Here is a 26,093-nt window from a genome sequence, read left to right on the forward strand (position 1 = left end):
TACCCACTAGGCCAAACCGGTCGTCAAAACTGTTTATTTGTATATCAGTGTAAGTAGTTAAATAAAATATGTGAAATTTCCTGAGAACTTGCATGCAATATGACACAAAATTAATTCGTGGAAGATTTTCAGTGGAAAATTATCTATCATCTATGCATTAATGGTCATTATTTAACATATTTGATTTGATTTATAGATGCATATTAGCGCTAAATAATCAGTTGATCATCTCATTAGCAAACACTTGGAATATAAACTGTACATAACCAAGGCTGTATGTTTTCAGATGCAGGCAGTGGGTTAAATTTGTTGGGAACGAAGACCTGATACATCTTCCCATAGAAAAGTTACATTTATTGAAACATGTATCTGCAGACCATTTTGAAATAGTGCTTTTAATAAAAAAAAATTAAGAAAAAAAATAGTGAAGGATTTTAGAATTACAATCTGAGTGTAACGAGGTATTCTAAAATAGAATCCTAGCGTAGTGAGGGATTCAAGTGTTAACGCCTATGGGTGGTATTCCACCTATGCAATTTCTTTGTCCAATGTGTATTGCGTCTCACATTTTGATTAATGACAGAGTGAGACGCAATGACATTGGACCAAGAAATTGGATAGGTGGAATACCACCCTAAGGTGGAAATATTTTTGCTACCTCGTGATAAATTTACATACTGCTTTTCATCACCTATGAGGAAATTATTATGGTACAAATAAATAAATAAATTTAATTAATGGTAATTAAATTAAATAATTTAACCTAAGAAGTATGCAAAAAGAGGAAAAAAGTGGTCCCTCCTAGAAGGAAAAAAAAGTGCTACTTTGATCCTTGTTGTTCTTGTTTGAAGAACAACAAGGTGTTCTAAAAAAAAATCGAGTCCACATTAAGCTCGACCACGTATTAGTCCACTCATAGAACTATCCACAATACATATAACATACAACTTAAATGTGGACTCGATCCTAACTTGATTTCGAGTACAAAATTTGTAGACAAGAGTCTATATTTCAACCCTCCCCATTTTATCGATATCGATAAGAAACGCAAGCGTGTAGCGTACTACACTATTTAAATTGCTTATGTTGGTACTATGGTTCTTTGACAGTTCTTTGTCGTACATTTTGGTAATGATTTGCGAAACAAAGGGATTCCACTCGCTAGTATGGAAGTCCCGTCTCTTAAAACGTAGTGATTATATGCTCTTTGGTGGGGTGTTTAGTATTGTGGTACACCAAATCCATTTTGTCAGTAGAAAAAGGCGCGAAATATAATTTTTCTACGAGAAGACAAACCCTTTGCGCCAGCATTTTTTAAATTTTGTCGCCTTTTTCTACTAACGGAAATGGCTTCCCAAAGTATAAAAATAGATCACTATAAATTATATAATAGTTACGTACTAGGGATTCCTATACACGATGTAGCACGAGGAACTTGAAAGATTTTAACCACTCACTTCTGAGGCCAAAAAACGAAAAGTATGTTATGAGATAAAGTAAAAAAAAATTTTTTTTCCTAATTTTTGAATGTTTTTCAGTCATAGTATTTTTTGCACTGGGTACATAAATTAATATATATGTATGTATATTTATGTAAGTTTTTTACAGTTAGTATATATTATTTATCGCTATTTTGCTTGTTACTTATTCTGTTTTTTTTTTTGTTTAATGCCTGCACGTACTACTGTTTCTGTTTAGCCGGATGGTTGACTGGTAGAGAATGCCTGTAGGCATTAAGTTCGCCATTTGTACTTTATTTGTTATATTGTGCAATAAAGTTTAAATAAATAAATAATGTATTGTACATGAAAAGTAAATATTATTGGTAAAACTGGCACTTAAAATGTTATTTTTTTCGTAAAACCTAGTTTTTGCGAAGTGTTACTTTACTTGTCTCTTTTTGACATTTATCAAAAAGGATATCATCGCCATCAAAAAGGCATTTAGCACTAAGTAACAATAAGATTTTTTTTTGCTATTTAACTCTGAAACATTTATATGACATTTTAGCCTTTAAATGTTATCATGCGAACGTCTAAGGAGTGAAATTCACTTCCTGCAAATCTGTTCCCAGTCCACTATAATTTGGATCTTTTTAAATCGAGAGTGAATAGACATCTTTTAGGTAAGCATGTTCCATCCTAGACTGCATCGGCACTTACCATCAGGTGAGATTGTGGTCAAAAGCCTACCTTTTCCTAATAATAAAAAAAAGGAATACACTGTTCAAATCTTCCGGGGTCCTCGTGTTACACCGATCATGCTTCAAATTACTTTGACACGTAAGGTGCACTACTCATCCCAGTCAGTGAGAATCGTACAAATCTGTAATCATTTCGAACACCCACATCAAATCCATTGAGCCATAAAAAAACACCGTCAAAAACTGATTGAGCAATTTTAACAGAATCGTTATTCCATTTTCAAATGTGTGGGAGATGAAAACTACATCGGATCCAGTTATGTCAGTATTGCTCTCGATTTACGCATCGATAAACATTATAGGTACAGAGTAATATTAATATCACTTGGTTTTGTCGCAATAAAAAGAAACCATTTGTATATTTTACGCATATAGGTGTAAATACGCATTTGGCAAAACCTTTTACAGAATTAGGACGGACATAAACTTTATATGGTTTCCACGCCCAAGGCACAGATAATACTTTCCGAGAGATCAAGCCCTATAAGGAGAGGCGGCCTTCATCGGTGGTCGGTGCCAATTTGGGAAAAGTCAAGTGAAACGAGTCATATCATCGAGTTTCACATGACTTTGTGAACAGCATTGATAATCAAGTAAAAATACTTTGAAAAAAAAACGAGAAATTAAGAACAAAGATAGGTATAATTGGACATTTTCCATAGTTAATAAAACAAAAAACAAACACTTACAACGCGTCTGGCTGGACAAGTTTCGGAGTCGCGCCATAAGGGTTCCTTTTTACCTTTTTGGTACGGAACCCTAAAAAGGATTATTAAAGGATGTATATAATGCTCTGAAACACTGCGAGAGCTAAAAATGTTGAGCATATTGTACCACTTTTACTAAATAAACATGGTTTAAAATCTCTTTTCGAGAGTTTTAATGCTACTTTTCTGACTAAAAGTCATTCTATGATATTATCTTTACGAGTCGCAGATTGCTGCCTCACAAATCATCGTAGACACCCTGCAATATTTTTAACAGGATAACAACGAATAAATCTTATATCAGAAATAACACAAATGAACAAATAAGAATAAGGTATAAAATTGGAAGGCAAACATATTTAAATTTCGAACAGTTACTCAATGGTTTCGATGTGATGCGACAAGAAATGATTTTCTTTACATTCCATAAAACGTATTTTAAACCAACCCTCCAACTTTAAAAGTATAAAATTAGCTTCGAAATGATTCGTCGAAGCTCGGCAATGGCGCACAAAATGTACAAATCATCGCACTAAATATAGTATTTTAACGCACTACGTGTTAGAAGGATAAACAAATGACGTTAGTCTAAATCCGTCGTTGGTCCCGTTATTGTGATAGCTGGATTGAAATTGAAATAACTATTACATTATAAGTTTATGGTAATCCACGTCCATAGGTTGTTTCGGGAATCCATTTATGTTTTACCTACGTACCCGTTAAAATTAAAATAAACTAAAATCATATGAAATAATTTACCCATAAATACATAAATAACATAATGGATGTATACAGTGGTGTTACTATAACTAGCTTAAATCTAAAATGGGTCTTTGAGGCATTGTACCAAAGGTTTTGGCGGCATTTCCTCGTTGTATTGTGCGAGGAAGCCGCCAGCTCTTCGATCACCACCACCAGTTACACCAACAAGCTTAGATAGAATTTACTCTTGATGGACTCGTGGGCAAAACCAAACTGTTCATGTGGCAAAAATTGAACCTCCAGGGTCAAAATTTAGAAATATTTTTTAAGGGGGTCATATTGTGTAGGTACGTAACTAGGGCTGCAATCTCGAATTTCGCCAAACCCGGACAAAGATTAAAAAAACCCGGACATTTGGCGTAAATCGAATTTTTTCCCCGGACGAGTCCGAAAATAATATTTTTAAAAAACAAGACCTTTAAATGTAGTTTTAAAGTGCTTCCTTACATGAAAAGTGTCCGGGTTTTCCCCGGACACTTCTTGACACCCCCCCGGACTGCCCCCGGACGGCCTCCAATCTAGGACAAATCCGGGAAAACCTGGACGGATGGCAGCCCTATACGTAACTTATATATGTAATTGTTATCAAATTTTAACTTAACTTAATTCAATTATTATTTATTCACACACAAGAACATAACTAATTCCGTATATTATCCCTGCTTTTCCAATAAAATAAGGAACACAGTAATTAACTAGAGTCAGACCAAGCTAAATCTGATAGCACAGACTGTGCAAGTGATATTTTAAACACGGTGCTTTAATTTTTGTTGCAGACTGTGCAAGTGTTATTTTAAACACGGGTTTTTTAAGTGTTGTTACAGACTGTGCAAGTGTTATTTTTGACGTCAAATGTCTAAGAAATTATGACGTTAATATTAATCAAAGATGTCGAGTTAGCCGGGTCTGATTCTAATGCCATGGTGTATGTAATTCCCAGACTCAAAACCGTCTATCTACAAAAACTCTGTTTTTTATATTCCTATTTTAAAATAACAACTTCCTGATTTTCCCTGATTTCATATGCAAAGGGCAGGCGATCCTATCAAAATGCTTTCATTTTATCCATTAGGTCAACGTACCTGCCGGTACTTAAACTCATTAAAAATTACTTATGGGTCACGCCTGTCAAATTTTAACCCAACTCAAGATCTCATTACTTGACAATGTGAGCTGGTTTCCTTTTTAATTGTTTTTTTTTTTGTTTATATTTTTACTTCCAGCAATATTTCCACCCCGAAAAAAAATCCCGGGAACGTCACATCCTTAAGTGTATTAGCTATCTTCTGTTTTGTCACTTTCCAATATTTCGTTGGCCTTTCACTATTTAATATAAGATCTCAAAAAATTCTACAGAAGAATGATGATAATGACTGTCTCTTTCTATCGCGTGGTGATCATATACATTGCCACGTGGTTAACAACGTCCATCATATGCCCGCAGCGATGTGTGAGATGTGTACAGCCACGTCTAAAAACATTGACTATCTTAATATATGGTATACATATTTATGGCACTTTATCCGTATCGATATTTTTAGACGTGACTACCTAAAACCTAAAAATAAAATTTCCTTATTCAAAGTATGGAATTTATATTAAAATTCAAACATGGAACAGATCTTGCAGAGACCAAAAACGTCAAACCCCTATAAAAATAATAATATGGTGGTTATACAATTTTATTGTATTGGTATTTTCACATTTTATTCCCACAAAGTCGATACGAGTGCAGACAGCTAACTCTAATGCAAGACGGCGTCTGTACGGTAACGTTTACTAATACCAGGGGGCCTAGCTAATGCGACAATTGATAGAAAACGCCAATCGAAAGATAAATAATGTATGGAAATACGTGACTTTTCGTAGTACATATCTGTCATCCCGATACGTTTATCTTCGTTTGGCATTTGTCTAGGTCCCCGGGAGCACTTCAAGTGATGACCCTGACACAAAGAAAGTTCAGTCAAACGCGAACTGTCAGATCTCCGAGGTAGCCGCCATGTTGGCAAGGTCAACATTCGACAGATCTAAATAAACACATGACGCGCGCGAACGTTGACCTCGCGGAGTTTAAAAAAGGAATTTGCTGACGATTTTACTTTTAATTATACATTTTGAGTGTTTTTCGGCCGTTTTCATGCGTCAGTTTATGGCTAATTGCGCTTACTATGAAAAAAAGAGACAGTTCTATATTTAAATTTTAAATGGAAGAATGTTTAAACGGGGCAACGCGGGTATAGGGAGCGTGCATGAACTGTAGGAGGCAGCACAGGAGCCGTCAGATTTCTGGCGCGAGGCGTTAATGTGATGTTTTTTGTTCCGATGTAGCCCACAAGATGGCAGAATCTACTATGCACAAGAAAACACGTGACGTGTACATGTGCATGTTTATGGTTCCTATTCAGGCCACAAAATGGCAGACCCTCCAACGCGCACGGTCCCTATAGGGTGATACGGGATGGATGGATGGATTTATAATGGGTCAGCGAAAAAGCAAATTTGAAAAATGTAAGTGCAAAATATCAATTCCATACAAATTTGGAATTTCGCGCCTTTTTCTGCTGACCCTGCTTGCCAGAGTATAGTTAACAACGATTGGCATTGACAGAATTTGTAAAAGCTGTACCTACAGATTTTATCATTATCTGTATCACGTCAGTAAAAAAATATGTAAATCTATCCGCATATTAATTTGGCCGTTGTTGTGATGACAACGGCCATAAAAAACTTATAGATGCACTATATGTTAATATAATAGAGGTTTTGAGTGATGCCGCCGCTAGTTGTTATTCTTTAAAACGCGCCTTTAAAAAGAAACCAGTAGTAATTGGATGGAACAAATATGTCCGTGCGGCGCATTTGGAGGCTAGGGATAAATTTAAGTCTTGGGTTTGGTATGGAAAACCTAAAGCCGGACGTGTTTATGATGACATGCAAAGTAGTCGGAATGTTTTTAAACAGCGTTTGAAGTGGTGTCAAAACCATAGCGAACAAATAAAAATGGACATCTTGGCAAGTCATCATGGAAATCAGGATTTTCGTAGCTTTTGGAAATCAACTAAGAGGCTGAATGGCAAACCTGGCCTTCCGGCAAGTATTAATGGCATTAGCGATCATAACAGTATAGCCAGCATATTTAAATCTCATTTCACTGTATCGTCACCTTTGGTGGCAATGCCGTCAAATGGTGATGAATGGCCGCGTGGGCAGGAAATTATAGCTCGATTTAATGCGAAAGACGTTCATGCAGTAATTAAATCAATGGCTCGGGGAAAATCACCTGGACACGACGGCCTTAGCATAGAACACCTTAAGTATGCTGGCTCTCACCTGCCTAGAGTACTGGCCTTATTATTTAACCTTTGCATAAGTCATTCTCACTTGCCGGATGCTCTCATGAAAACTGTAGTTGTGCCAATAGTTAAAAACAAAAATGGCGATATTAGTGATAGAAACAACTATAGGCCGATTTCATTGGCAACTGTGATCGCTAAAGTACTTGACAGTCTGCTCAGCACTCAGCTTGACAAATACCTAAATCTACATCACAACCAATTCGGTTTCAGACCGGGCCTATCAACCGAAACAGCTATCTTGTGCCTAAAGCAGACTGTCAGGTATTATACGGATCGAAACACGGCTGTGTATGCGTGTTTTCTTGACCTCTCTAAAGCGTTCGACCTGGTTAATTATGATATATTATGGCAGAAACTAAAAAAGATCGATATGCCTACTGAACTTTACCACCTTTTTAAGTTCTGGTATGTTAACCAGGTCAACGTGGTGAGATGGTCAAACGCATATTCGGATCCATACAGGTTGGAGTGCGGGGTGAGGCAAGGGGGTGTCTCCTCACCCAAGCTCTTCAACCTGTATATAAATGCATTAATAGAGGAGCTCAGCAGCACTCATGTCGGCTGCCACATTGATGACGTATGTCTCAACAACTTAAGCTACGCTGACGACATGGTGCTGTTGAGTGCCTCTCCGTGTGGCCTTGGGCAGCTGCTTGGCATCTGTGAGCAATTTGCTAGCAGCCATGGCCTAATATATAATGTAAAAAAGAGCGAATGCATGGTCTTTCAAGTCAGAGGTAAGCACCTGCCACCTGTGCCGCCTATTCGCTTATATGGTACTCCTTTGGATAGGGTAGAATCTTTTAAGTATCTTGGCCATGTGGTAACCTCTGACTTGAAAGATGATGCCGATATAGAGCGAGAACGGAGGGCGTTGTCTGTTAGGGCAAATATGGTGGCCCGCAGGTTTGCTCGTTGCTCTGCCGAAGTTAAGGTAACTCTATTTAGAGCCTTTTGCACAATTTTTTACACGAGCAGCCTGTGGATCTCGTATACCCAGAAACGGTACAACGCTCTCCGTGTACAGTACAACAATGCCTTCAGGATGATGATGGGGCTGCCTCGCTACTGCAGCGCATCGGGGATGTTTGCTGAAGCTAGGGTAGACTGTTTCTACACCACAATGCGGAAGCGGTGCACATCCCTGTCGCGTAGGGTGCGGGACAGCTCTAACATCATCCTGAGGGTATTTGCGTCAAGGTTTGACTGTGAGTACATCAATCATTGCCATATGATACATGTACTGACAGGCAAGCCAATATACTGTATGTAGAAATAGTATGTTATGTCATGTGTTTACTAACCTTAGTTGTAGGAAGACTAATTAATGTAAATGTGTAATTTAATATAGTATAATGTAATTACTAACAAACTATATGGGCCTATTTGACCTGAAATAAATGTATTGAATTGAATTGAATTAATAGTTTATGAGTAGATATACCCGGAATAGGATATTCTTATTTTAAAGAAAATTATAACTTTATATTTAAACTTGTACAGTCAGCATCAATAGTAGCGGATGAAACAACGCGCCAAAAGTATCTGATATTCCGGATACCTTTTCCAAATATAGATAAATCTCTAAAATTTACATTCAAAAGTATATCTTTTACCGTCTTAATTGTTCTACATATAGAACCACCACATTTTGTTAAGCTGTTACAGAATGGTAGATATTTTTGAAACCTTGTTTGATCCGCTACTTTTGATGCTGACTGTACCTACCATGAACCTTACCTTACCTTACCTTGGTAATCGTGAAATCAAGGTATTGACTGGATTATCACTTGTTTTATTTATCAGTTGCGGCGCATCAAGCAATCCTGATACACTTAGTAGACAATCCGAAACAAATTTGGGCCTTTTCTGATATCTGCAGGACAAGGTGCTCAAATTAGGCAAGCCGGTAAGAATAGATTATTGCCGCCGAGATCCTGAAAAAGCTCATTCCCCTGGCCATACTTACTTGCAAATTCCCAGGAGATTGTACTTTATTAGCATCTCATTTTTGGTGACTGCGTTATCCGTGCCAAGTTCCATCTACGACGAAAGCTGCTTAACAGAATCTCCTGGGAATTTGCGAATAGGTATAGCCAGGGGAATATGGGGGTAGGCAGGTACAGGCAGCTCAATTATAGAGCCCCCTCCTCTTGGCCTCCGGTGATATCAACTTACCTCCCCCCCTAGTTTACTGGCTGGCTACGCCCTTACAGGGGAATGAGATTTTTGAGGAATGACTTCGCCCCACAGTTTACAGGATTACACGCAGTCAATAACATGTTTATCTCGAGTGTCGTTCACCTCGGTAACAAATAGCGTTTATCCTTATGGCTAAAATTAGCAATGGCCTGCAATTAGTCATGTTTTGCCAATGTTCTAGGGGAAAACGAGGCCGAATAAAGGTCGATTGTATGTATAATGCCCATGGCCAATAACAGCTTCTTATTACTCAGGTAGCGAAGAGCTGGACATCACCAGTAGCACACAATCAATCAATGGCCACTGCATCCCTGACGGATGATTGTTGCAACGCTGTGTCAATAGCGGTTGAGGCGGCCAATGCATTTTTTTTAATACTACGTCGGTGGCAAACAAGCATACGGCCCGCCTGATGGTAAGCAGTTTCCGTAGCCTATGTACGCCTGTAACTCCAGAGGAGTTACATGCGCGTTGCCGACCCTAAACCCCCCTCCCCCTCGTTGAGCTCTGGCAACCTTACTCACCGGCAGGAACACAACACTATGACTAGGGTCTAGTGTTATTTAGCTGCGGTTTTCTGTAAGGTGGAGGTACTTCCCCAGTTGGGCTCTGCTCTAGATCTGGAATAACATCCGCTGTGCCGTGCCCTACCACACAAAGCGAGATGACATTCACAATGCCCATACCTCTCTTTTGGACGTAGTTTAGGGACGTACCCGGGTCCAAAGGACGTACCCATTTCCGCTTATGACTATACAAGTCTATCGCTGCACGGCACTTCTTGCCGAATAAGTCTCATGTATGTGTATGTTGTGCCTCTGGATATGAGACCACGCCACCAGCGCGACGCCTGTTCCTTTTATGCCTCAAGTTTTCCAGCCACACGTCGTGCTTCTTCACTCCCACGCATAGGTCTCTACGCCACTCGGGTCTCAATGGCCATCATCAGCAGTACACACGTCCACAAAAAGACGTGGAATGACCTCCCCACATCGGTGGGGAGCGACCCGCTACAGCCGTCGCAGCCCAACGGCAGACACGGCCACTCATACCTCCCGCTAGGGAGGTATCGAAAGATATCCTATCTTATTACTCCTGGTCATATCACTGAACAATGTCACGGACGGACAGATAGACGAATATGACGAAACTATAATGGTCTAAGATACGTTATAAGGAATATATACCCTCATCTGTTATTTGTGATAAGATATAAATGATAGAAAAGCTGGTGGCCTAGCGGTAAGAGCGTGCGATTTGCAAATTTTGCAATCCGGAGGTCGCGGGTTCAAACCCCGGCTCGTACCAATGAGTTTTTCGGAACTTATGTACGAAAAATCATTTGATATTTACCAGTCGCAAATAAGCCTTATTGGGATTCTAAAAACACCAAATAATAACAAAAAAAACATAATGGACACACGCATTTATATCGTACCTATAGACTTGCCAGTATATCTAGATAGCTGATTATGTCAATATACAGACTTTATATGATAATGTTTCCACGCCGGCTACACACACAAAATCATGCGCCAAACACTTGACTATGTTAATGTTATGACTCGATAACAGCAACAGTGATAGGAAAATGTAGTAGTGTCCATTATTGTAGCGGTTTTATGTATTGTATTACGTAAATACAGGGGAGTTACCGCGAAAACCGAATTTCGCAAATTGCGGGGATTTTTCGCTTTTACACTCACTAAGACGTAATTAGAGTGACAGAGAAACATGCCCGCAATTGACGAACCTCGAATTTCGCGGTTATAGCCCAGGTACCTACGTTTTGGTGTTTTTATTAGTAGCATAACGCAACGGTTTATTTATAGACAATATAGACGAATAAATGATAAAATACATACATATTAGTTATGTATATGAGCGGGCAAGATACTCAAAATATCTGAGCATGCACTGTAACGTCTGTATAATAGACTTTGTTCAGATATTTGTGAACGCCTTGGCCGTTCCCATATATTGATATAGTAATAGGAAAAAAATCTTGGGCCGTTTCATGAAACGCATGGCTTATAGAGGGTAATATATAAATAATTATAGCCACTTATTTACAATTTTGTAAATCTTATTAAACCAAAATTAACCTTAAAATCATTGACATATAAATCTAAGGACGGGCCTTATGGACAATAAGAATGGGGCCAGGGGGCCATTCTCAGTGCCCGTAAGGCCCGTCTTTAGATACATATGTCAATGCTTAAAATATAGATTTTTTAATTACATAGAGTTTTGCTTTATGTGACGTTCTCACTTACTTGTTTATGTATAACCACCACCACAATGATTAAGTGTATTTCTAATGCTTTGAATTGTGACCCCTTGCTACTCATCTAATTTCGGAAATGCGTGTCCAATATCATAATGTTTCGACGCATACTAAACTCATTGCATAAAAAACCTATAAACGTACTTTTTAAGACCACGGAAGACACATTCAGCCCACGCGTCGTCATAAATAAAACGTTCAAATACCTAGAAAAAAAGAAAGAAACCCGGTCAAGTGCGAGTCGGACGCGCATTTTATTTTTTTCCTGAAGTCATCCACCGCTTGGCTATTTGTACAGTCACGTCTAAACACATCGACACTATCGGAGTGCCAAAAATATGTATACACGACTTTATGGCCCATATATTAGAGTGGTGTATACATATTTTTGGCACTTTGTCCGTATCGATATTTTCAGAAGTGACCGTACACTGTCAAGTCATTTCCGTCAGTAGAAAAAAGCGGCAAATTTAAAAAATGGAGGTGCGAAGGGTTATCGTCGTCGGGAAAAATTGAATTTCGCGCCTTTTTCTACTGACAAAGTTGTTTGACAGATTATACTTAATATTTTTATTATCATATCAAGTTACGGTTTTATTCTTCCGTTTGTCACCATTTCCGAACCAACGAAACGCTAAAAATCTTATTTCAAATTTGGAGAGCGCACTTCTTTTTCTTTTTTACAGTTATTTTTTTAATTAAGCGTAACGCTTGAATACTAGGTATTTTCAGTTGCTACAAAAGAAAAAGTTGAAGATGTTTTTTTTGGAATTGCGACTTGCTATTTTAAGTTGGTTTCTAACATAACACTCGGTGACGCTGTCGCAAAAAGTTTATGGGTGGAAATGTGCGCTATGCAGACTGTAAATAGGGTTGCCTATGCTCAAAATATTTATTTCTTATATTTATTATTGAATATTAACGTGACATAACTTGTGTTAAATATTAATACTTGCTAAATCACTGTCTGACACTGCCTTTACTGTTCCGAGCTATCTTCTTGCCCTGGGCTCCACGGAAGACCAGCGCTGTAGCATATATATGTTAGAGCATATGCTGAGTGGTGTCCAATTGTAGCCTCTATTACAGCATCATCACTGTAACTTTTGCATGTTAGTATAAGTTACAAGTAGTTATAACTGTTTAGTGTATTAGATCTTCTTTCTTACTTTTTTTGTTTTCTAATGTGGTGCTGTTTGTAGATGGTTTTGCAATAAACGTTTTTCTATTCTATTCTATTCTATACATGTTGCCGGAACTACTAAGGAGAGGGGGGCGAAGTGCGCTATGCCGTCTAAGTTCATCTACCTTTATGTAATATATCGAAAACTGCTTAGGGATCATCTATTAATTACATCACACGTTTAGGGGGAGGGAGGGGGTCAAGAAAGTGTGATACGTTGTGACTAGGGGGAGGGGGAAGTCACCAACTTTGTGACGTCACTTAATCAGTATCCGATATTTTTTTTTTATTCCCTGTACAGTTATTTATAACGAGTTTTTGGAACATTAATAGTTTTATTCGTTTAATTTTCTCTCCTAAACGGTTTTGTGTTATAAAATTAGTAATACTACTTTTATCAAAAATATTTGGGTAATATATTAATATTACCTAACTCGATTTGTCGATTTCGTTAAAAACAAAATTTCCAAAAATGTAACGTCACACCAGGGGGGAGGGGTTTGCCAAATTTGAAATGAACTGAACATGCAAATAATACCTATGTTCTAGATATTAACCTAATACTTTTCATCCACATAGGTACTACAGATATTTAGTATTGCCGAGAACGGGGGAACGGGAACAAACTTTTATGAAATTATGACGTTTAAATTAACTTGCTCAATCTGTTCTATTAAAATTGCTGTCAAGTTAGCTTGGTCTGACTCTAATAGTAATTGAACTAATGGGTGATGAGATGACAACGTGCCGCGCCTGCCTTTTTAGCGTTCCGTAGCCAAATGGCAAAAAACGGAACCCTTATAGATTCGTCATGTCCGTCAGTCTGTCCGATTATGTCACAGCCACTTTTTTCCGAAACTATAAGAGCTATACTGTTCAAACTTAGTAAGTGGATGTATTCTAAGAACCGCATTAAGATGTTCACACAAAAATAGAAAAAAAACAATAAATTTTGGGGGCTCCCCATACTTAGAACTGAAACTCAAAAAATCTTTTTTCATCAAACCCATACGTGTGGGGTATCTACGGATAGCTCTTCAAAAATGATATTGAAGTTTCTAATATCATTTTTTTCTAAACTGAATAGTTTGCGTGAGAGACACTTCCAAAGTGGTAAAATGTGTGTCCAAAGTGGTAAAATGTTGAACAAGAATCTAGCAAGTAGATTTTTTTTAATACGTCATAAATGGTACGGGTTCCGTATGGTACGGGTTCATGCGCGAGTCCGACTCGCACTTGGCCGCTTTTTTTAAATATGTCGGTTTTTTCTAGTGCTCGTTTAATATTTATGAACTCAATAAATCACCGACAATCGCATGCGATTACGATACACTGCGGCATTTGATCGATCGATTGAATTCGTTAGTCCAATTCGCATGCCATTTGTTACAATGTTTGTGAAGCCTTTAAGTACCTAATCAATGAGGGCTGATGCTTAATTTCGCCGCTAGGGCGCTTTTTCAGATGAAGGTCTTCCAAAATATCAAATTTTTGATGGTTGCAAGCTATTTTATCGCGAATTTTCAACCCTTATTTATGATTGTGGTAAATCTTTTTCCATCTTTGATTAATCATAATAAAGTTCAATAAATAAAAAAAGTGCCAACTAAATATACAAAATTAAACAGGTTTTAAAAAGCGGCCAAGTGCGAGTCGGACTCGCAGATGAAGGATTGGACCATTTATGACGTATTAAAAAAAAAACTACTTACTAGAACTCGTTCAATCCAATTTTCGGTGGAAGTTTGCATGGTAATGTATATATATATTTTTTTTCATTCTGTTATTTTAGAAGTTACAGGGGGGGGGACACACACATTTTACCACTTTGGAAGTATCTCTCGCGCAAACTATTCAGTTTAGAAAAAAATTATATTAGAAACCTCACTATCATTTTTGAAGACCTATCCATGGATACGCCACACGTATGGGTTTGATGAAAAAAGATTTTTTGAGTTTCATTTCAAGTATGGGGAACCCCCAAAATTTATTGTATTTTATCTATTTTTGTGTAAAAATCTTAATGCGGTTCATAGAATACATCTACTTACCAAGTTGAACAGTATAGCTCTTATAGTTTCGGAAAAAGTGGCTGTGACATAAACGGACAGACAGACGGACATGACGAATCTATAAGGGTTCCGTTTTTTGCCATTTGGCTACGGAACCCTAAAAAGGGCAAATTCAAACGTTAAAATACCTTTGTGTATATTAGAATTATTGATTCTTTTTAATAAGCGCTAGCAGAATTTTGAGATCTGTTCCATGAGAGAGGCATGCAACTCGCTCACAACAATAGTACTTATATAGAATACGAGCGAGAATAAGTAAAAAAAAAAATTAATTTTAACCATAAAAAAAGAAATCCGAGAGAGACGAGCAGGTGAATGATGTCAAAGTGAGATCAAATGACATAAATTTGTAAGTTCGAACCAGTCTCCCAGTTGTTGACAGCCCTAGTGTGACAGTTGCTGGAATTTCGCTTTCGAATCCGCTCGCTTCGTCGCGTGCGCCGTCGCTAATTACGATCTATAGATCTTATAGATCAAGCATCAACCAGTTTACTTAGACAAACCAGTATTAGAAGATCTCTAATTACGCATAGTTGATTCGAATATAGAGATCTTCTTATGAAATGAGATCATAAGTTAACGAAATGCATCGTGAATTAGGTACCTATGCATGTCCGTTACTCGATCGAATGAAGCAATTTACTGTTTCTATGCTATTGTTAGTCGGCAGTCGAAAGGCGAACTTAGGATCGCAGGGGGTCCACCGCGAAAACCGAAATCGCAAATTGCGGGGATTTTTCTCTTTTACTCTCACTAAGCCGTAATTAGAATGACAGATAAATGCCCGCAATTGACAGAGAGGAAGGGGCTTACTTTGGTTTGAAGAAGCGGCAGTCATTTCCTCTTAAATTTGCGAAAAAAAACTGATCTATAAAAGTAATATTTAGTAATTAAATAGTTTAATCCTAAGAGAGGACTGCATTAGAACGGAGAATTGCCGGTCTACGTCTTATCGTTTTGTTATTATATTAATTTTACTGTACAAATTTTTACTGCAAAAAATCGCTGGTCGGGACTAGATGTTCTAAATTTGAATGTAATTATAAAATCGATTTACTATTATTACGCAATTATATTTTCACAGGTAAAACATTAGTTGTAACAAAACAGTTTATCTTAATACTGCCATTATTTGCTAATTTTCAAAGCATAATAACTACAGGGTTTATGATCTGCGTGGACAAAAATCCACAACAAGGCGAAGGCCAATCAAAATCTTTCAAAAATGAAAAACCCAACCGCACTTTTAGAGCAGCGTCCGAGGTTCGATGCCCCTCGGAACAAAGAACTCATTGTCTATCCGCACATGTCCGATTTCCGGCGAGGATCTCGCTGAGAGAACTACGATTTATTACTCTCATACATACATACATACAAAAAAAAATTAAAGACTGTTTGTATGGTCTAGCCGGAAGATCAGCGCTGACTTTTGGGTTAGCATTTATGCTGAGGCCGGACCATTTCGTGGTAAACTATTTATTGTATATTTAATTTTTTTGTGTTACGCCATACTTTTGTACGAGTATATTATAGTTTATCACGAATAAATGCAATGATTTCTGATTTCTTATTAAAAGTTTCCTCATATACTTTCTTCCACGTAAAGTGGAGTTCAATAAATAAATAAATAAATATTATAGGACATTATAACACAAATTGACTAAGTCCCACAGTAAGCTCAATAAGGCTTGTGTTGTGGGTACTCAGACAACGATATATATATAACAATAACCGGCCAAGAGCATGTCGGGCCACGCTCAGTGTAGGGTTCCGTAGTTACTCTTCCGTCACAATAAGCTAAACTGGAGCTTAAAGTATAGTAAATTGTTAATCAAGGGATGAAACGGTACCTTTCACCCGAGTTAAACAAATAGGCAAATTTGCATAATCAGTACCTAATTAAAGTAAGTCTTTTTACTATGAAGGGAAAACTTTTTGCGATAACTCAAAAACAGCTAAACTGATCATGTCCGCTATAGTTTTCATTTAATGTCTTTCTTAAGCTCTACTTCCACGATTTTTTTCATATTTTTTGGACCTATGGTTCAAAAGTTAGAGGGGGGGGGACACATTTTTTTTTTCTTTCGGAGCGATTATCTCCGAATATATTCACTATATCAAAAAATGTTTCTTGAAAACCCCTATTAGTTTTGAAAGACCTTTCCAACGATACCCCACACTCTAGGGTTGAAGCGAAAAAAAAAATTCACTCCACTTTACGTGTAGGGGAGGTACCCTAAAAAAAATTAAATTTTTAGATTTTATTGTACGACTTTGTTGGCTTTATTGATTTATATATCCATGCCAATTTTCAGCTTTCTAGCACTAACGACCACGGAGCAAAGCCTCGGACAGACAGACAGACAGACAGACAGACAGACAGACAGACAGACAGACGGACATGGCGAAACTATAAGGGTTCCGTTTTATGCCATTTGGCTACGGAACCCTAAAAACTGAAATACATAGGAAACACCCATGACTCAGGAACAAATATTCGTGCTCATCACACGAATAAATGCACTTACCATGATTTGAACCCAGGACCATCGGCTTCATAGGCAGTGTCACTATTATCCACAGGTCGTCAAAATAGACATTTGCATTGTAATCAATGTAAACAAACCAATATACCTTAATTTCTTCGTAATTTACAATTTTTGTGGGTACTTAATCTTGATTTAGTCAACAGTTTATACACCGTGTTTTCTTCGTTAATTTACGCACATTAGAAGTATTTGACAGATATACAAAGAAAATCGACAATAAAATTATGTATCAAAAAATAAATTTTGACTTGACGGTTACTATGTAGTTTGTTTTTACTTCTTAGTTTTAACAATTAAACGTAAAAGTTACCTTTTTTAGGGTTCCGTACCCAAAGGTTCAAACGGGACCCTATTATTGAGACTTCGCTGTCCGTCCGTCCGTCCGTCTGTCCGTCTGCCACCAGGCTGTATCTCATGAACCGTGATAGCTAGACAGTTGAAATTTTCACAGATGATGTATTTCTGTTGCCGCTATAACAACAAATACTAAAAACAGAATAAAATAAATATTTAAGGGAGGCTCCCATACAACAAACATATTTTTTTGCCGTTTTTATAATGGTACGGAACCCTTCGTGCGCGAGTCCGACTCGCACTTGCCCGGTTTTTAGTTAGTCGTCGCCTGCTAGAAAGGGGCCTTGACCCCCGCTCCAGGATTTTCCTGATGCAAAGGCTATCATCGCAATCCAACGAGGCAAAACAGCGAGCGTGATGGGCACCTTTGCATCGAGGGCGGCCCGGTAGTCAGTAGGTAGGTAGTTATTTTATTCATATTTTGTTTACATTTATATATAGGTTTAGTTTTTAATTAGTTTTATGTTTAGATATATATTAGTATGTTACCATTTTCACGTAACTTTACTTAAATATATGATTTACGTAACATTTGCTTGTGAAAAACAATGATGTTTTTAGATATGACTTCAGAATGTTGTTTATAAAAATAATTAGGCCAAGTTCGAGCGCTGATAGCTTACCGATAGATTCGTGACTCTAGAGATAGTAGGTTCAAAATGTTGACCCGACTAATAACTCTTACAACTTATTTATTTATTTAAACTTTATTGCACAAAATATATACAACAATGTATAAACAACGCACTTAATGACAAATGGCATTATCTACCAGTCAACCATAGGGCCAAACAATCATTTTGAAGTCACAATGCAAGTTAGATTTGGCCTATCTGCGCCCTCAATTCGATTTTATTATGAATTACGAGCGTTGCCCAATCGAATCGCCGTGATGTTATCATATTAATTTATGTCAAATGGAGGGCCTGTAAATAGAGCGATCAATGATCTAATATGCTGACTAGATTGGAAGCACCCGTTGACCGGCCTCCCTCGAAAAAGTGGCAGGCGACCGCGTAGATGTAATAAGCGCTTACTAAGTTAGGTTGGTACTTGGTAGGACCACAGAATAAATAATACTAACCGTACAGAGCAGTAACCGCGAAAATCGAATTTCGTCAATTGCGGGCATTTTTCTCTGTCACTCTAATTACGTCTTAGTGAGAGTAAAAGAGCAAGAGATCCCCGCAATTTGCGAATTTCGGTTTTCGCGTGGTAGAAAGGAAACTTCAGCGAGGAGAGCGATTCAGGGACGAATCATGTTGTCCCTTTATAATGTATGGCACTATCCCTTTCGGCTATTTAGGGTAGTCAAAATTGAAGTCATTTTCTTATCTGTGGTTGGGCACGTAACGTCAAGTTTTGCCAACCGTTAGTACCGTTAATTACCGGGCGTTAATAATTGCTCGTAGCACTGTTGAGCTGAACGGGCCCGAGAATGCCCGAACGCTACAGTTTCCTACAAGGTATTTCCATTTTCTAATCGTGTTCCTCGTCCTTACATGTTGTGAAGTCTAGACCGTAATCCTGGCTAAATATAACCTGACCCCACTTAGCCAACTCTGGCCTGGCGCGCTGCCAGCGCGGGGTTCGAGGTCGGACGATGCAATTTTAAACTTTAACTTATATAAAAAAAATGTAGACAGTCTTAGAAAGATCGACCTAGCTCCAAACTAAGCAAAGCTTGTAGAGTCGCCATCAGATATATCGGAGCGGCCGGGGTGCTCAAAAATATCTGAACACGCACTCTAACGCCTTGACAATAGAGGCGTATTCAGATATTTGCGAGCACCTCGGCCGCTCCGATATATCTGATGGCGACTGTACTGTACTGTAAACAGAAAACACCCATGACTCAGGAACAATTATCTGTGTTCATCGCACAAATAAATGCCCTTACCGGGATTCGAACCCGAGGCCATTGGCTTCATAGGCAGCATCACTATTACCCTCTAGACCAGACAGATCGTCTCGTTTAACTTAAATACATTAATAATAAGGTGTTAAGGTACAATAAGTTTGTGAAGATGCTTGTGCGGATCAAATTTGTGTTTTAACGAAGCATGTGGCGGTTTGCATTTGTATTTGTATGTTAGTATAAATTGATTAATAATAATAATAATATTGCTTAATAACCCAGTCTCATTGTCCTCCCAAACTTCAATCCATAGACCGTTATACTGTTCACTTTTACTACAATAGTCCCAATGCCTGCTGCGACCGGTTCATGGGTGTCTATTGTTGCGCCTGTGAACGGGTTCCAGCAGGCGTTCTACATGACATTAAAGCTCTCCAAGGGGCCTCTACGTGTTGGATCTATATCCCCACGCAAGCCTATCAAAAGACCGGGATTTATAGGCCCGTGAAATCCAAGGAGATACAATAATATTGCTTATAATTACATATTTTTTGTATAAAAAATAGTATTCGTCTTTAATAGTATTCGTCAACGACACAAAATTACGTGCACAAAGTCAAACACAGCCTTGCGTGAAAAAAGTGTATTTGGCATGGCGAATACATTGTGTATTAATAACTTAATAAGTTACCTGACAAAATAATAGAATCAGACATGCCTCAATTTAAGATATATTTGTTAGACTTTTTAATAAAAAACGCATTTTACTCAATTAAAGAATATTTCGATTATAAGCCATATCTCTATTAAATTTACTGTAATGTAATTCATGCATGCTGCATGCTTAGGTTAAGATAATTTTTGTATAATATTTGCATGCCCAATAGCAGGCTGAATACACTATCGTAAAAATGTATTTAAGATCCACCGGACTGTATTTTAGCAAATAAATGATTTGATTTGATTTGTATAATCTGTTTGTTGCCTAAAAAAATACATTGATTTGAGTTGGTTTTGGAACTACTGGACCAGTGCATTACCAGTGGCCGTCAAGTCGTTGTATGTATTATTTATTTATTTAATCTTATTGCATATCGTCGTTATACTTACTCAAACTCGTATCTGATAGCTGATCTGATCTGATCTGATCTGATAAGAAAACACACTGTACAAAAGGCGAACTTAATGCCATAAGGCATTCTCTACCAGTTAACTTTTAAGCAAAGTAGACAAGTTGTAGGCGGTGCAAAAACATGTGGTATAGACTGGGTATAGATGATACAATTAGGCACACGAACAAAGAGCCAAAAATATGTATACATGACCTTCCTATGCATTAAGGTAGTGTGTATATATTTTTGGCATTTTGTCCGGGTCTATATTTACCTATGTATGTATTGTTAAACTAAATACACCAGTCATCATCAAAAAAAAAACATTTTTTGAGTTTCAGTTCTAATCTAAGTATGGGGAACCCCCAAAATTTATTGTTTTTTTTTTCTATTTTTGTGTGAAAATCTTAATGCGGTTCACAGAATACATCTACATACTTACCAAGTTTCAATAGTATAGTTCTTATAGTTTCGGAAAAAAGTGGCTCTGACATAAGCGGACAGACAGACAGACATGACGAATCCATAAGGGTTCCGTTTTTTGCCATTTGGCTTCGGAACCCTAAAAAGATTTACTAATGAAGTATACTTCATTAGTAAATCTTTTTCACTCATCATTTTTCACGTATTTAACTTAGTTGTTTGAATTGAAATGAAATACTATTCGGGAAAATCAAACGAGGAAGACGAACAAGGATATTTTATATTATTTTGCAGTGGTCATTCGGGGTAAATACCCGTAGCTACCTAAATTAATGTAGAATTGATTTCGTCTGTCCGCTTTGTACATTATACTACCCATTCCTCAACCGATCCTGATTACATTTTGTTATCAGTTTCGAGAATTCTAAATTATTTCTTTCTATATTTAGTTTTTGAAAAAAATATCAATATAGGATTTTATATATATTCTTTTATGTCCATACGGTCCAGTCATAAGCAGTTATTATGCATATAATATACATATTTCTGTAATGGGTAGCCTGCTCTCAAAGCGGAACAAGAAAACTTTACCACCCATCCGGCAGAAACATTTTTCAGTTTCGACAACCACCCTACTTGACGAACCCTCGAGTTTCGGCTGCCCCTCGCGGCAGAGGGTAGGTTTCAAAGCTAAGGATAAATCAGTTCTAAGAAATCAATACTGACAGACTGAAAGGGTTCGTGATGCCTAAATTGTGGGGTTAGTGTAAGTTACAGAGCTTTTAGGGTTCCGTAGTCAGCAGGTCGCTATCTCTGCCTGTCCTGTTATAGTTTCGATATTATCCGTCTGTCCGTGATCGTCCTTAGTCAACATTAAGGCCGGCCACGCACGTCCGGAATGTCTCTCTAAATTCAGGGGGCCTACCGCGAAAACCGAAATTCGCAAATTGCGGGATCTTTCTCTTTTACTCTGACTAAGACGTAATTAGAGTGACAGAGAAAAGAAAATAATAAAATTAATAATAGAGAATAGAGTGTAATTTAGAAAGCCCGGAATCCCATAAAATAATCAGATTCTTTTAGATTATGAATATCTCAGATAGATCTGTAAGAAGAATAAAATTAAGATTATGAATTCCTGACGCACCGCACCTCTTTCCATACTTTATGTATGAACAAGAACACACACGCTGGAATCAGATTATCAATTTGCCATTGATATTCGTGGGAGAGAGTGAGACAGACGTTCATGAGACAACTGATCAATCGGAATGTTCAAAGACACGTGTGAGGCAAAGTTTTCTAAATTAAGAATCCAGATTCGGATTATGAATCATCCCCCTCGTGACCCTCGTTCCGGGTCTTTCCTGATGCAGAGGCTGTCTATCGCGATCCAGCGTGGCAATGCGGTGAGCGTGATGGGCACATTTGCATCCGGAAGGGCGCGGGACGAGTTGTTTGACTAAGTTTTGTTTCGTTTTAGTTCATATTCATGTAATTTTTAATGTGATAGTTATTTGATTTATGTATTAAAGTTTTTTTTTACCATCTTTGATTATGAATTCAGAGAGATATTCCGGACGTGTGTTACCGGCCTAAGTGTGAGATAACTGTAATGGAATAGAAACTCACGTTTACGAGGTGTTTACACACACCTACCCCCACCCACACTAAAAGTAGTATATAGTAGTACAATAAAGCCTGACCAGTAATATATATAATCAGGCGCCATATTGCGGAATTTCATTGGAATGAATTTTTTCATACTAAACTGAACTGTCATCCTATACATGAGTAATACAGCGCCCTTTACGCTCGACGGCGCCCGATTATTGTCAAGGATCATATATTTTTGGCCGGGCTGCTCACTTTCGGGGTTTGAAAGAATGTATGTATTACTTATGCAAATGAAATTACATGAACCGGTCATTCGACCTATAAAATAAAGCCTTAGACACAACACATATTATAGCTAAACTACGCAGTCGAATGGATTTGTTTATTTTCAATATTTTAAACAGACAGCTAGCTGAAAGAATAGACTACGTATAAGTAAATATTTATATACAACACAAAATGAAGTATGTCAACAAACTCACTGCAAAAAACTTTTCACAACACACAGACACTTAATTACTGACATGTCAGTTGCATGTCAGTCAACAATACGTATCGTATCATTAAAATAAAAGGTATAGCGCTTATTTTTTACATGTTCATGCGACCAGCTGATGTTCTTACCACCGCTATATAACCGGCTGACGATTTTTTTAATTAACAACAGCATCTGAACTATCATTTGACAAAGTATCAAACGGGAGGCGATGACAATTTTGTTTTGTTTTACGTGTTTTGGTGACTGCCATTCCTCAACCTACCAACGGAGCGGACGCTGACGTCCACGAGAGTTCATCATACCTAGCCGTTAACCACTACACGAGTTTTTAGCCGGGAGGCGATTGGTCATGGAAATTGTTCCTGGCTCGCGGTCTATAGTTCTTAGCTACTCTAGCGCTACTCTGGAGAGATTTGGAACTATTATTATAGCTGACAGCTGGACACTTTTGCAACAGTTCTGCCTAAGCTAAGGAGATTCTGTTCCTTGCCATTACCTTCCATAGTATTTCTGTATTATGAGATAGCCAACAAATGACATTATAAAAATCCGATATTCGTAACAGGGGCCACTTCTCCTTCCTTACCCTGCTAGACCCTTTAATATTAGCTCAGCCAATATATTTTTATATTGTTTTTCTATACATACCTGTCTCTTTTCATTACATCGACATTGCATACTTTGTACAGGTTAATATATTGCGACGCATAAAAACATTGGCCGAAAATGCGTCAAGTCAAAAGCCGACAAACATCACTTGTTGTCAAAAATCTGCAGCATTTACTGTAAACAAATTATTTTTCATATAATGCACCTTTAACCGGCAAAATGAGCGACATTCACATGGAGGGGTCGCTCCAGGACGAGATTCGGAAATTGACTGAGCACCAAAATAATATTGAAACTAAATTTGACGTGTTGACCAAAAACGTAGACGAAATCCGTAAGAATGTAGCTGTACTTTCCGATAAAGTAGCTGCCTTAGAAGAGTTAGCCGTGGATAGGAAGAAGTTGAAAGTCGAAGTTAAAGTGTTAAAGAATCGTCTTGAAGAACTTTATGCTATTGTGAAGGAAGAAAAAGATGATTCTTTTTCAGCTGAAGATCTTAAGGAGGTGGAGTCTTGCCACTCTGAGTTTTCGTCATCTTCCAAGGTATTTTTTTTTGTATAAACGGTGTAACATGAGTAACCCGAAAGATTTTAACTTTTTAACCACGCATTTTTGAGGCCAAAAGAAGGAAAAAATTTTTGTAAATTTCGCCAAAAAAGTTTTGTTTTAGAATACGCCCCATAATGTCATCATTGCCATCAAAGAGGCGTTTTGCACTAAGTAAAAATACCAAGATGTAAGTAAGTATACTCAAGATGTAGCTCAACGAGGGGGGGCGGGTTTAGGGTCGGCAACGCGCATGTAACTCCTCTGGAGTTGCAGGCGTACATAGCCTACGGAGACTGCTTACCATCAGGCGGGCCGTATGCTTGTTTGCCACCGACGTAGTCTAAAAAAAAAGTATCTAAGTAAATATTCTTTATTGCACCAACAATTATACATTTTACATTATTTACATACCTACATGTAAAACTACAAATAAATTTTAAAGGAAAATAGAACCAGGTAACCAAGTGAATTCCAGAAAAAATATATGTCACTTAAGTTTTTAAATGTGATCAGAAATAAGTACATTGTTAAAATCTTTTGGGGTTCCTTGTGCATAAGAAATCTACTTAATAAAAATATAAGACGTAGGTATACGCGCATCTAACAGAAAAACTCTTATATAACTAATGGTCTGCTAAATTCGTTGCTATAAGATGGAAAACTACTCAATTAACCGTGAAAAAGTATTGTGATACCTATATGTGTTCTTTAATCGTAGGTATTATCGTAAGGTTCATTTGGATAATTTATCCTAGGTTACTTGCTTATAGTTTTAGTAAAAAAAACTATAGACGCGTAAATATTAACCATATTACCTAGATATTTACATTTCTGAAGTTATCACAAAGTGTATTTTAACTAACCATACCTATTAATAAAAATTCACAATTCAATTCAGGCCTTATTACCACGTTATATTCCTATAATTTATGTGTAGGAATAGCAGGAAAATATACAATGGGAGGGGATCATGTAGGGTAGTCATTTTTGGTCAAGTTTGAAGAAATCAGATAGCCGGCTAACGTAGGTACCGTAAAACCACCCAACTATAGTCCAAAGCTCCCAACTATGGTCCACAAATAAACTCAATTTTTCTCGTTCAGGTGTGTATTTTACTATATTTTTGTAGTTCTAAGGCAAAGTATGTTTATAAATGGAAGGTAAAACTAGGAGTAAACCAAAAGGAACATTGGTATAGATACTTAATTTCCTTTTGAACTTGTGGACCATAGTTGCAGTATTGGACTATAGTTGGGTAGTTTTATGGTACGTAAATAACTTACTTAATTGTATAGGTATATTTTGTTAATATTTCCTCTTTACTTAACTATTTAATTATTCTTGCTTGTTTCACAATGTCTAAGTAAAGTCCTGAATAAGCTACTTGCCACTTGTCTGATCAATGAAGTGTTCGTTGACGTTTCACAATCTTCAAATAAGCTTATCTGGTAGATAGTTCTAAGTTTTCCAAGAAATTTTGTCTGACAGTTAATTTATTTTTTAAATTTGCTCTCCAATACTTGCACATTGTATGGAACAGGCCCTAAGTTAATTAATAACCTATGGCTCACTAATGTAGAAGATTTTCCCAAAGTATCTAAATATATGCCAAATAGTAAAGTTTTGTTGATTCACTTGACGATGATTCACGTTTGGCGAAAGTCCAATTTAATTTAAACCTTAAATCGGAACTCAAAGGTTGAAATTATATTGACAAGTATGTGATCGATAAATCGTACTACTTATGG

General features: G+C 37.4%; 1 protein-coding gene across 2 annotated transcripts in view; it reads left to right on the forward strand.

The window, feature by feature from the left end:
• The window catches only part of LOC133530339 (coactosin-like protein), a 44,326-nt gene that overhangs the window by 8,068 nt on the left and 10,165 nt on the right, over window positions 1-26,093 (forward strand). The window contains exon 1 of one of the 2 annotated variants that reach the window (XM_061868247.1): window positions 23,912-24,339. The exons of the other annotated variant lie outside the window; for it this stretch is intronic. Within the exon in view, the coding sequence (XP_061724231.1) occupies window positions 24,016-24,339 (324 nt within the window). The 5' untranslated portion in view covers window positions 23,912-24,015. Of the gene's footprint in view, window positions 1-23,911; window positions 24,340-26,093 lie in introns of those variants that run through there. 2 annotated transcript variants of the gene reach the window in all.

The sequence above is a fragment of the Cydia pomonella genome, chromosome 22 (assembly GCF_033807575.1).
Source record: "Cydia pomonella isolate Wapato2018A chromosome 22, ilCydPomo1, whole genome shotgun sequence".
NCBI lineage: Eukaryota > Metazoa > Arthropoda > Insecta > Lepidoptera > Tortricidae > Cydia > Cydia pomonella.